Source organism: Ptychodera flava, chromosome 12 (genome assembly GCF_041260155.1).
Source record: "Ptychodera flava strain L36383 chromosome 12, AS_Pfla_20210202, whole genome shotgun sequence".
Taxonomy (NCBI): Eukaryota; Metazoa; Hemichordata; class Enteropneusta; family Ptychoderidae; genus Ptychodera; species Ptychodera flava.
The window spans coordinates 31,017,534-31,030,817 of NC_091939.1; the positions used below are offsets into that span (position 1 = coordinate 31,017,534).

Here is a 13,284-nt window from a genome sequence, read left to right on the forward strand (position 1 = left end):
AAGTGACAGATTATCCAGTCTACCAGACATAAAGCAGAATTCACAGAATTTGTCAGTCTTGTACCTTATGAGTATAATCTCACTAGGATATGCCTAACATGTTGCTCTCTTATGTACACGCATCATGGCAGTAATATACGATGTACATACACCACAGCCATTTTTGGCTAGTCAGTGCACACACAGTCCTTCAAATAGACAGACCATACATGCACTGATTGGCCAAAAATTTAATTCCTGAGGCCAAATACTGAGAATAAACTGAATGTGGGTTTACTTTCCCTTACTTTAAAATTGTTAAGTACTGCCTGAAGATAACTTGTCAATGTGCATGGGTGCAACTTATATCAATATCATTTATATCAAAGGGGAAAATTTTTGCCCAGCAACAGTGTGTAAAGAGTATCCATGTTTCCAGAACTTTTGAGGGTCTAGGTTTTTTAACAGTTGCCTACACAGTATAAAGTGGTCACTGGTTATGTTGTCTGCATTGTTCCAGATGTCAAATCTTATGGTAACTTAATGCAGCATCACACAAACTATGGATGGATGGATGGGTAGTGCTCTGATCAAGGATGCATACCAACAGGGATAATTCCATGATAAAAAAATCCTGGATTGGCTATCATTATTACTATGTGTGTTTCAGATGCAGTAAATATTGCATTCAAAATGGCGTTGTAAAGTAGTCTTGCGCTAAATCAAACAAAAATGTTACCTCTTTTGTCAGATGCTGGTCACACTGCACAATGTTGCTACAACGTAATATTAACAGAGACAACAGAAATAGCCCTTGTGGCCTACTAGTAGCTATGCATTGATCAAATTCTTTTGATTTTCAAATACAGCTTCTACCTTCTTTTACCTTTCTATGAATTTGATATCACCTTTAATCGCTGAGCAGAAGGTCTGGAAGCATTCAAAAAGACAAAACCATGAAACTAAACCCCCAATTGTACTACTTGAAAGCTGGCATCTAGTAACAGTAGAATAATGGAATGATTTCTTTCATGACGGCAAATTTGATGGACAATACTGCAAAATATGTAACAGTTCTCCTACAATAACTACTACACCTATACAGCACCCATTTTTTCTAGTTCCGGCTACCCCTCTACATCTATCGTTCCATCCCAATAAACATCAACACTTCGGCTGAATCCTGCATTTGGGACATTCCCATCAGAGACACTACTGAAGGTATCGTGTCTAAATTTTATATTATCTACACATCCAAATATAAAGCGATATTCTTCACGTGTGTATAATATACTTCTGTCACTGACTCATTGCAGATGGCAATAAATATGAAAATCTTTTTTATGTACAAAATGTTATTTAAAAATAGTAATAAAGTGTTGGCTAAGATGGTCTTCCTGGTCCGTTGGCCTCCTGTATTCCGCTGATACCTTGATGTTCCGGACTGTGACGAGACTGTAAAAATAGAATTTTGCAAATGTGTCCAAATTATCAACAGACTGCAAACTGGTATGTTTTTGTTTCCAATGATAAATGAAAGCCCTGTTAGCAATATCTTTTCACAATTTATGTAAACAGAACATTTTTCAAACATTGGCAATGATCGCATGACTTACTTTTCACAACTCAATAATTTTTTGAGTTGCAACTCAAATACGGCTGTTGCAAATACTGTTTAAGTCTAATATAGCCCCCATCCCCAAGATATTTCAGTAAGTTCCATGCATTCGATTTATTCACTGATTGCTTGATATACTGTCAGTGAGTCTTTAACTTTACATGATCATGAACTTTGAAAGCAGTGTTTTTCACCAAGATTGGGGAACGCTGATAAATGATTTGGGAATCGTAGTACCATTTCTGCTGTCCCGTAGCCTGACTGCATCGAAATCGCAGTACCATTTCTGCTGTCCCCTAGCCTGACTGCATCGAAATCGCAGTACCATTTCTGCTGTCCCCTAGCCTGACTGCATCAAAATCGCAGTACCATTTCTGCTGTCCCCTAGCCTGACTGCATCGAAATCGCAGTACCATTTCTGCTGTCCCCTAGCCTGACTGCATCGAAATCGCAGTACCATTTCTGCTGTCCCCTAGCCTGTCTGCATCGAAATCGCAGTACCATTTCTGCTGTCCCCTAGCCTGACTGCATCGAAATCACAGTACCATTTCTGCTGTCCCCTAGCCTGACTGCATCGAAATCGCAGTACCATTTCTGCTGTCCCCTAGCCTGACTGCATCGAAATCGCATTACCATTTCCGCTGTCCCCTAGCCTGACTGCATCGAAATCGCAGTACCATTTCCGCTGTCCCCTAGCCTGACTGCATCAAAATCGCATTACCTTTTCTGCTGTCCCCTAGCCTGACTGCATCGAAATCGCATTACCATTTCTGCTGTCCCCTAGCCTGACTGCATCGAAATCGCAGTACCATTTCCGCTGTCCCCTAGCCTGACTGCATCGAAATCGCAGTACCATTTCCGCTGTCCCCTAGCCTGACTGCATCGAAATCGCAGTACCATTTCTGCTGTCCCTAGCCTGACTGCATCGAAATCGCATTACCATTTCCGCTGTCCCCTAGCCTGACTGCATCAAAATCGCAGTACCATTTCCGCTGTCCCCTAGCCTGACTGCATCGAAATCGCATTACCATTTCTGCTGTTCCCTAGCCTGACTGCATCGAAATCGCATTACCATTTCCGCTGTCCCCTAGCCTGACTGCATCGAAATCGCAGTACCATTTCTGCTGTTCCCTAGCCTGACTGCATCGAAATCGCATTACCATTTCCGCTGTCCCCTAGCCTGACTGCATCGAAATCGCAGTACCATTTCCGCTGTCCCCTAGCCTGACTGCATCAAAATCGCATTACCTTTCTGCTGTCCCCTAGCCTGACTGCATCGAAATCGATTACCATTTCTGCTGTCCCCTAGCCTGACTGCATCGAAATCGCATTACCATTTCTGCTGTCCCCTAGCCTGACTGCATCGAAATCGCAGTACCATTTCCGCTGTCCCCTAGCCTGACTGCATCGAAATCGCATTACCATTTCTGCTGTCCCCTAGCCTGACTGCATCGAAATCGCATTACCATTTCTGCTGTCCCCTAGCCTGACTGCATCGAAATCGCAGTACCATTTCCGCTGTCCCCTAGCCTGACTGCATCGAAATCGCATTACCATTTCTGCTGTCCCCTAGCCTGACTGCATCGAAATGGTAGTACCATTTCTGCTGTCCCCTAGCCTGACTGCATTGAAATGGCAGTACCATTTCTGCTGTCCCCTAGCCTGACTGCATCGAAATCGCAGTACCATTTCTGCTGTCCCCTAGCCTGACTGCATCGAAATCGCAGTACCATTTCTGCTGTCCCCTAGCCTGACTGCATCAAAATCGCAGTACCATTTCTGCTGTCCCCTAGCCTGACTGCATCGAAATCGCATTACCATTTCTGCTGTCCCCAAGCCTGACTGCATCGAAATCGCATTACCATTTCTGCTGTCCCCTAGCCTGACTGCATCGAAATCGCAGTACCATTTCCGCTGTCCCCTAGCCTGACTGCATCGAAATCACATTACCATTTCCGCTGTCCCCTAGCCTGACTGCATCGAAATCGCATTACCATTTCTGCTGTCCCCTAGCCTGACTGCATCGAAATCGCAGTACCATTTCCGCTGTCCCCTAGCCTGACTGCATCGAAATCGCATTACCATTTCTGCTGTCCCCTACCCTGACTGCATCGAAATGGTAGTACCATTTCTGCTGTCCCCTAGCCTGACTGCATTGAAATGGCAGTACCATTTCTGCTGTCCCCTAGCCTGACTGCATCGAAATCGCAGTACCATTTCTGCTGTCCCCTAGCCTGACTGCATCGAAATCGCAGTACCATTTCTGCTGTCCCCTAGCCTGACTGCATCGAAATCGCAGTACCATTTCTGCTGTCCCCTAGCCTGACTGCATCGAAATCGCATTACCATTTCTGCTGTCCCCTAGCCTGACTGCATCAAAATCGCAGTACCATTTCCGCTGTCCCCTAGCCTGACTGCATCGAAATCGCATTACCATTTCTGCTGTTCCCTAGCCTGACTGCATCGAAATCGCATTACCATTTCCGCTGTCCCCTAGCCTGACTGCATCGAAATCGCAGTACCATTTCCGCTGTCCCCTAGCCTGACTGCATCGAAATCGCAGTACCCTTTCTGCTGTCCCCTAGCCTGACTGCATCGAAATGGTAGTACCTTCTGCTGTCCCCTAGCCTGACTGCATTGAAATGGCAGTACCATTTCTGCTGTCCCCTAGCCTGACTGCATCAAAATCGCAGTACCATTTCTGCTGTCCCCTAGCCTGACTGCATCGAAATCGCATTACCATTTCTGCTGTCCCCTAGCCTGACTGCATCGAAATCGCAGTACCATTTCTGCTGTCCCCTAGCCTGACTGCATTGAAATGGCAGTACCATTTCTGCTGTCCCCTAGCCTGACTGCATCGAAATCGCAGTACCATTTCTGCTGTCCCCTAGCCTGACTGCATCGAAATCGCATTACCATTTCCGCTGTCCCCTAGCCTGACTGCATCGAAATCGCAGTACCATTTCCGCTGTCCCCTAGCCTGACTGCATCGAAATCGCATTACCATTTCTGCTGTCCCCTAGCCTGACTGCATCGAAATCGCATTACCATTTCTGCTGTCCCCTAGCCTGACTGCATCGAAATCGCATTACCATTTCTGCTGTCCCCTAGCCTAGCCTGATTGCATTGATATACCAAGGGGAGCCCATTAAACATTACCTGCTAACTACCCCCATCAATTACACTGGTCTTTGTGATGTGATGCACATGTTTAACTTTTAAATAAGCTACACCTGTAAGCTCCAGTCACACTGACAATAACGATGGGATGTAAAAAACTACAGGCTTTCACAGTATCTGTAGCAAAGCTTTGGTATCAAGACAGAATAGAAGAATTTGTTATGAGGCTATTCTTGCGAATAAAGGGAGGAGAAATTTATCACTTACCTTTTTCTTTTTCTTGTCTTTCTTTTTCTTTCGTTTCTCACCATCTTCGTGTTTCTTCGGCTTTTTGTGTTTCTTGTCATGGCTTGCATCAACGACTGTGCTTGCCACTGAGACAAGGAAAGAAGCATTGGTGATCAAGTCAATTTGAATAATCTCAATGCAGTATTGAGTCTTTTTACACCTACATACCGTAAAAGCTTTCCACATTCTTTTTGGTCGATGTTATGTAAGAATATTTGTATGCATCAGACTGCTATGGATACTTGTGATCAGAACAAACTTGTGTCAAAAGTCACGAGGATTCTTATGCAAGACAAACATTATACACCTCTAGAGGGCGCACTAAACTCCAGCCACCACAACTTTATTTTTTACCATAAGATGAGATTTGTTCAGATCGCTCCCACTCTCTGAAACAAAAGTCCAAAAGTGCTGCACATTGACACAAGATGGCTATATTCCTTGCTCCACATTGTCATTGTACTCTGCAGGATTTGAATTGTATTATGTTATTTTAAGTTTTAAAATATGACAATAAAATGCTGATGATTTTGATATAAGGAATGTCCTGAGGTATGGGGACATCAAGAGCCTACTGTATCAAATTAAAAGTATGACATTTGGAAGTTGACTGATGACATTTTCAAATACTTATTCTGACCCCTGATGTTCCTCTGTAAAATTATGATATTCACAAATTACTTTAAAATTTCCTTTAATATTTTTTTCAATTTTTATTTCTCCATTTCAGTTGTAGCAGGCTACCTAGGTAGAAGAAATTATTATCTTACCTGGATTTTCTATGGGTTCACTTCTGTGCTCCTTTTTGGGTTTTTTATGTTTGTGTTTTCTTTTCTGTGGTTGCTGGTGCATAAGTCTGTATTGCTCTGGTATCTGGCAAAGGATGGAAGATAGCAGACAGTTTTTGTTATCTGTTGTAATGTCACTATGACTAAAATCCACACAACAAACAGTACACAGTAAATTTGTTCAAAGCCAGGTATAGCTTTGCAGTGTCAAGATTGTTAACCTGTGAAGATTTCCGACCAATCAGTTGGGGCTAGGGCTGAAAAGAAAGTTAGGGTATCTTGTCCAGATGATAGAAATCCAGCGGGCTTACTGTCCTAGGACCAAGCTTTATATGCACCCTATGAGGTCGAGTAAAGCTGGTTCAAACTTGGGGGGTAGAGTAACCGTGGTATGATGATGACAAATGTCTACTGCTCCATATAATGTATACTTTCTCAACAAACAATTGAAACTTTCATTGTGATCCAGGTTGAAATAAAGTCCCCATCCTACAAGTGTGTACACAAAAGTATGTCTACCAATGCTTTAAGCTTATGCAGGGCTACTGGTTGGCGGACAACCAAACCTTGCATTTGGACTTATTTCTGGAAATGGTTGTCTCATGGGACTACCACTTATTCACATGTGTCATGGAATGAACCGCAGAGTGTGTTGGCTCCAAGATGGCTGGCAGACTATTTCCAAACAGTGATCATGTACAAACCTGGTGACATTTGAACAATAATGATCAATTGATCACCATATGTAATTTATTCACGTTGTAATTTATTTATTTATTCATTCTTTGTTCAGTCAGAATGATTGAAACAAAAGAATATGGAGTATGACCTATTTTTTGTCTCATGTCTTCTTTTTATTCTGTGGAGAGTTTTAGCTAACATAAAGGGAACATGAACTTATTTTAAAGACACATTTATACAACACTCCAGCATGAAGGCACTTTCATGAACTGTCACTATGTTGCCTCACTGTCTGAATGACATTGGAACTAGATGAGCCACGATTTTCAGAAATATTAACCATTTTTGAGTGCTGTAATTTTTCCTACCAAAATTTTAGTGCAACATTTTACCAATTTTTATGAGTTTTTCTGTAATTTTTTGGATGATTTTGGACCAAATGGACATCAAATTTCATTGGCTATAGTTTGTTATAAAAATATTTGCAAAAATTTAGAAAAAATTATTGCAAAAATTAGAAAAAAATGGTGTAATTTTTATAAAGGTGACAAAATTTGACTTTGGCACTCAAACGGCTAATTATGTAATTCAAAATTTAGCCATATGGCATATTGCTAGCCATATGCTGAGGTTGGTGTCAAATTGGACACCGAAATCTTTTCTTGGGAAAGTTATCCACACGGACTACCACCGAAAAACGTTTATGTCAAGCCTTCGAGGTGGTATGTAAAAGGGGAAGGATAACATTCAGGTAACATGTACTCTTGGCGGTTAGTCCATAAAACAGGCCGAAGCAAACTGAAATACTAGATTTGAAAACCATTTACTGTTTCTCTTCCCTAACCTCCCATGCATCAAATTGGTGATTAACAGCAAACTCCAGTCTGGCTGGTCAGAATGTTTGTGGAACATTACACACAAATGCAATACTTTTAAAAGCTGAATGACCACAGTGAACACTGTGGCAGCAGTGAAACTGCCTCATTACTAAATTGACACACTTCAACTTATCAATTCTGTTCCCTAAAAAGGCCAAACCAGAAATGTGGAAATATTGCCACCAAGACTGACAGAGAACACATCAGTCTACATATAGATACAGTGGGTGGGGTATATTTCTTTCAACAGCTGACTGGCAACAAGAATGCTTATCCTTCAGGACACTTTATAGTAGATAACAGATATAACAAGATACATGTAACTAGGCAGGGAAACATCTCACAGGTGTTAGATTTCACAGTATATTGTCTCCATAGCAGTGAGTTGTTGGGACAATTCTAAGAGCAGGCCCTCACAAATATAAAGCGCCCTCAACAAATGACACTGTTTTATTTCATTGGCCATGAAAATAATGACCATGTGTTTGCAAACTACAGAGTGACTTACTGGTCCAGGGTGTAATCTGAATCCAGCCAGTGATGGTCCTGATAATGGAATGAACTCCTTGCCAAGGATGGGTTGTTTTTCAATCAATGATCTTAAACTACTGTTGTCTTGGCTGCCCACAGTGTCTATCATACCTGAAAGAAAATGACAGGCAAAAAATTTAAATTTCATCATGTCAGGGAACTTGATATCCCTGATACATGTATCATTAATCCAATTTGTCCTCTCTGTGCTGAAGCACTTGGAATTTAAACAGTCTATTTGGAATTTTCTCATATTTTCATTTATACAGAACAACATGGATTCAGGTTATAGAGAAGGTAAATCAGGAACTATTTTTTTATTTTGGGGATGTACGACCCAAAGAGAAGTGAAATGCTTTGCAAAAGTTGCTGCAAATCTGACCTATAGGTAGAAAAACTGTTTTTAATTTGTATCTTTGATAAACGGGAAGTTAGGTTACAGGAAGCAGATATTTTCCTATAAAGTAGAAAGAACATTATCAATATTATACAAATACTAAACATTCTTTTTCAGTTTCAAGGCAGGAAAACTCATGATACAGACATTTTATCTGAGAAGGTCAGAGGAGACTACAAGTTAGACAACATTGATACAGAATCAACCATGTCAACAATATTAAGGTGGTATGTGCCTCAAAACTGAAAGACTTCAAACATGGTAATAAAGAAACAAATTGCCTAAAATTTATCAATATTTGAAATTCAAAATGGCTGAAATCCATGTGTTCATGAAATTAAATAACTCTATGGAGAAAAAATTACATTTTCAATTTTTTCAAACTAAGCCAGAGACAACTTTCCTTATCATGAAAAATTTGAGAGCCTGAATATATGTTCCCTGAGGCACATTCTACTTCCACACCACAGAAATGACAACTGGCAAAGTGGATAACTTTGTTTTCCGGACCAAATTTTCCACCATTTGTACTTTCATACAGTGTCGTTTTATGTGAAACCAGAAACTGTGTTTTTTCAGGAATGGAATGAAGAACTGCGATTTCCAAAGAGCTTTGCCCTTGAATAGATGGCAATGCAATACCACTGGATTTATTAAAATGACATTGGTAGGGTCCCCTGTGATATAACACATGGGGCTAAATGTCACATGTAATACCTATCAGGCGTTGCTGTATGAGTGAACTGAGGAATTCTGCATTTGACAGATATACTTGACATTTATAACAGCTTTACTCTTTGCTATGGAAGTTATCCAACATCAAAATTACTAGGTAACAGTATGTCAAATTTAAAAGGCGACCGATTTCAGAAAATGACTTGATCTCTGAATTACCTAGGGCAAGATTGTTTTGCCCAGTTTATGGTTTATCATTAATTTAATCACTTGTTTTGTAACACTGACTGTACAATGACTTGGATTCTTCGTAAAACACTGTACATACTTCATGACACACAAACAGTGGATTTTCAATGAAAATATTAGCAGGAATAATTGCAGCTGTGTTTGTATCAATAATCATACAATGGAGAATAATCAAATAAGTTTACAGCTCCCCTCAGTTGAAGCAATTTGGGCATTTTTTTCAATATTTTTCCAGTTTGTAAAAAGTTACTTGTTCTGCTACAAAAGCCATTTTGAAAACCTTGGTCGTTAAGCTCGACATATCGACAGTGTCTGCATGTTTGTAATACCCAATGTTACTGTTGACAACAGAATTTTAGTCTGGACAAGAATTCATTTCTCAACGATAACCTTGCAAATGTCATACACATTACATGTATATTGCTTTGGAAAAGAAAAAAATGCAAAATGATTTCAATAAACTTATGTAGAATGTGCCTCAGAAACAGATATTTTGACTCTTAAAATTTTTACTGTGGGGGCTCATTTTCAAGCTCTTGGAGCAAGAAAAATTTTCACCATCTGAATTTTCAAAAATCAACAATTTCATTTCTCCCCATAGAGTTAACACACAGGGATGGCAACCATTTTGAATTTCAGATAACCGTAAAGATTTGCTAAATTTGTTTCTATAGTTCCAAAGTTTGCACAGTGACCCCAGATTTTTATTCTTGATTCTCTAAAAGACTGGTCGAAAGTTTCACCGTGGAAAGTTTGAACAAAAGTTTAAGTCTTTCACTTTTGAGGAAAATACTGCCTTAATAGAGAATTATAAGAAAATTGTGTATTTGTGTTATGAGTAAAAGTGATGAAAATGCTATGAAAAGTTGAAGCTACTGTCTCTGTACCGTTTGTTTTGTTGAACCCTAACATATCTACAGAAACTGATCATAAAGGCTCATCATGCATGGATTAAACTATTGTTTGGACTAGACAATATACAAAGATTGCATGATATGAATGATAAATTCACTAGATATCTCTATTGTCAAATCAGACAAAAGTATTTGAATTTTTAAATTACACATCTACATAAAAGGACTGATAGTTCAGAGCTGGCAAAGCATCATTGACACAATGTTGATATTCATCAATGGAAGACATTCATTGCTGTAAAGGATATGGATCGTATATCTGATTTCAAACTAAATTGATTTTGCCATATAAAATGTCCTTGAAATATCACAAATGCTTGCTCCCATCTTGCTAGATGTCAAACAGTGGCCGAATTTCATGAAAAGATCAATTCATATGTGTACTTAAGGGCCATCAACCACAAAAGCAGATGCAAAAGAAATGTAATGGGGGGGGGGGGAGTTTGGGGGTGTGGCATGTGGGTTGTGTTAAAAACCCAATTCGTTTTGCGTGTATTAAAATCACAATGAGGATTCTGCTGCTACTGAAAATCAAACAAATAGATGCATATGTCAACATAAGATAGGAAACAACTTATATGTCACTCTTGTTAACTCTTGTCTTTCGCCCAGTTTAAGTGATGTATTCATTACTTCGATAAAGTTTGTGTGCAATGTGTGATCAGTGAGCGTTTGAGCTTGAGTGCCCCTAAACTCGACAATGTGTGGAAGGGTTGCAGTAAGAAAAATTTGTAACAACTATTAAAGCTAAGTTATTGAAGAACCACTCTTTGTTTTGAAATTGGGATTTGGCCAAGCAGTTTTGTCTGTGGCTTCTCCACTAGGTGACTGGGTGCCATACATTCTGAGTTTGAATCCGATTGAAAACACTGCACTGTATTTACAGACCTATGATTGCTACTCCTTGATGCAATTTATTTCAATAGCATTGGACTTACCTGGCAGGTTTGGAAGAAAGGCACTCAACTGTTCCTTCACCTTTTTGCTACAGAATTTATTGTAGGACTGTTCTAAGCCATGATAACTGACCAGATTGGTCTCACCCGTAATTTCTCCTGACCCTGACATGGAAATAGAGGATAAAAATGATAAGAAAAAAGACATTTCTTATGAGTAAACATTTCACAGGCACTGTGCTCTTTACATAAGTTGCATAACGAATTCCTGGTCATTGAATTCATACTAGTAGTATGGTAAGTGTTTGAGGACAAGCTGTCTAAATCCTAAAATCTTATCTTGTGAACACTGCTTTTATACTTTCCTGATCAATACAAATGGTACTAACTATATATATATATATATATATATATATATATATATATATATATATATATATATATATATATATATATACAACACACACATATATATATATATATATATATATATATATATATATATATATATATATATATATATATATATATATATATATATATATATATACATACATACGCACACACACCAGTACATGCCTCTGTTTGTCTTGTATATTTTCAACAGAGTGCATTCCCTACAGTGCAGTTTGTGCTCCTTGTTCAGGAAATTGACATATTTGTACTCTATTGTATAGGAGATAATGATGCAAAATTCTATGATGATATCTCAGATTATATGCTATTTAAAGCTTAAGTAAATAGGTGCGCAGTGAACTTATGTTACGTAACAACACCACATGTGTCATAAAACCCTAATATTCCCACAGTCTTGTTGCCTTTTTCCCCAGAAGTGTGTGCAAAATTTCAAACAAATGGGTTTGGAAACACAAAAATTTGCTCTTTTCTCTCAGAATTTACCAGTCAAACTGTACGGTCATAACTGAAACAATTGCAGAAAGACTGCTATAAATGAAGCAGACACAACACATCAAACTGCCCCTAGTGATTAGGTATAAGGAAAGCCCCTGTGCCACATGTGGATTTACCGGCACAACCAGATTATTAAATTAACTTATTAAGCAAATTGTAGCAATGATGTCACAAAATGTTAATTTGATCTCTGGCTTTGGTTAAAATGTGCCTGCAACAAAATCAACGTGACGCTACATATGTTATACCGTATTTCAAGGATAAGGTTTTGAAATAGAATGGTCGTACTACATCACATGTGTATCCTGATCGATCGTGGAAATACCGGCTCCACCGTCTTTGACGTTTTCCATCAGCCTGATTTGACTTAATGAACGACGTATGGGACAATATACAACGGACCAACCATCGGTTACTTTACTCTATGTTCAATGAGGACCAACTTGAACTCCTGTTTCTCTTAGACTACATGTACCTTTTCAATTGGCAAACTGTAGCATTGAGTAGGGCTTCGTTCGACAAAGTCACAAAGTGGGTCAGTTTCGTTTCAGTAAACTGGCCTTTATGCATTGTGTGCTGGTGGAACCAGTACGTTTGCAGTTCGAGACTGTGGTCAAAATTTTCGCCGGTACATGTCCTATATAAGTAAACAACAACACCTATACTTGTCCCCAGTTCACGGCCGGAACTTACGGCTGTGATCGAACAACAACAACTGGGTTCAAATGACAGTGTGTAGTAACGGTACAAGAGCAAACAACGAAATATGTTGGCCGAGTCGAACGTACCGGACATATCTCTCATTAAATAGAAAGGTTCTGGATCTTCTGACGATGAATAAGAAGACTTTGATGGAAGAGGTGACTTCTGTCGCATTACGGTCTGGAATTTCGGTGATCTGACGCCCAGTGCTTGAGTTTGCAGATCAGGTCTTTTCATCCCCTCCATACTGCCGCCATTTTGATTTTGAGGACATATATCCCATAAGGCTCTTCCCAGGTCATGGTTTACGAGCTATCAAAGTAGATTTGAGGTTACGAAGGAGATGGAGCACTGAGTAAAACCCTATCGATTGACAACTGTTTTTTGTTAATAGCTGACGATGATACTTTCGGAGAAGAGAGAAACCTTTAATGATGAATTAATCTATCGGACATGACATCATGTATATAGTCGATAGGTGGCGCTCTGCAAAAATGCTTAAATGCGATGTCAGTGGCATTCGATAATATGAAAAGGTTAACTAGACATTAATAGTCTAAAAATATGATATTATTTTCATAATTATTAAGTATGGCAAGCCAAGTGTTGCAAAATTCGTGAAAACTATTTTTATATCATAAAAAACATTTTTGTGT

General features: G+C 39.3%; 1 protein-coding gene across 1 annotated transcript; it reads right to left on the reverse strand.

The window, feature by feature from the left end:
- Positions 1–244: 244 nt before the first annotated feature.
- Positions 245–12,915, reverse strand: LOC139145623 (mediator of RNA polymerase II transcription subunit 19-like). The gene is made up of 6 exons (XM_070716896.1): positions 12,715–12,915; positions 11,057–11,179; positions 7,861–7,994; positions 5,776–5,878; positions 4,985–5,091; positions 245–1,434 (listed from the first exon to the last, which is right to left on the reverse strand). Exons 1-6 carry the CDS (start codon positions 12,872–12,874, stop codon positions 1,363–1,365), a joined length of 699 nt encoding a protein of 232 aa, XP_070572997.1. The 5' UTR covers positions 12,875–12,915; the 3' UTR covers positions 245–1,362.
- Positions 12,916–13,284: the final 369 nt, after the last annotated feature.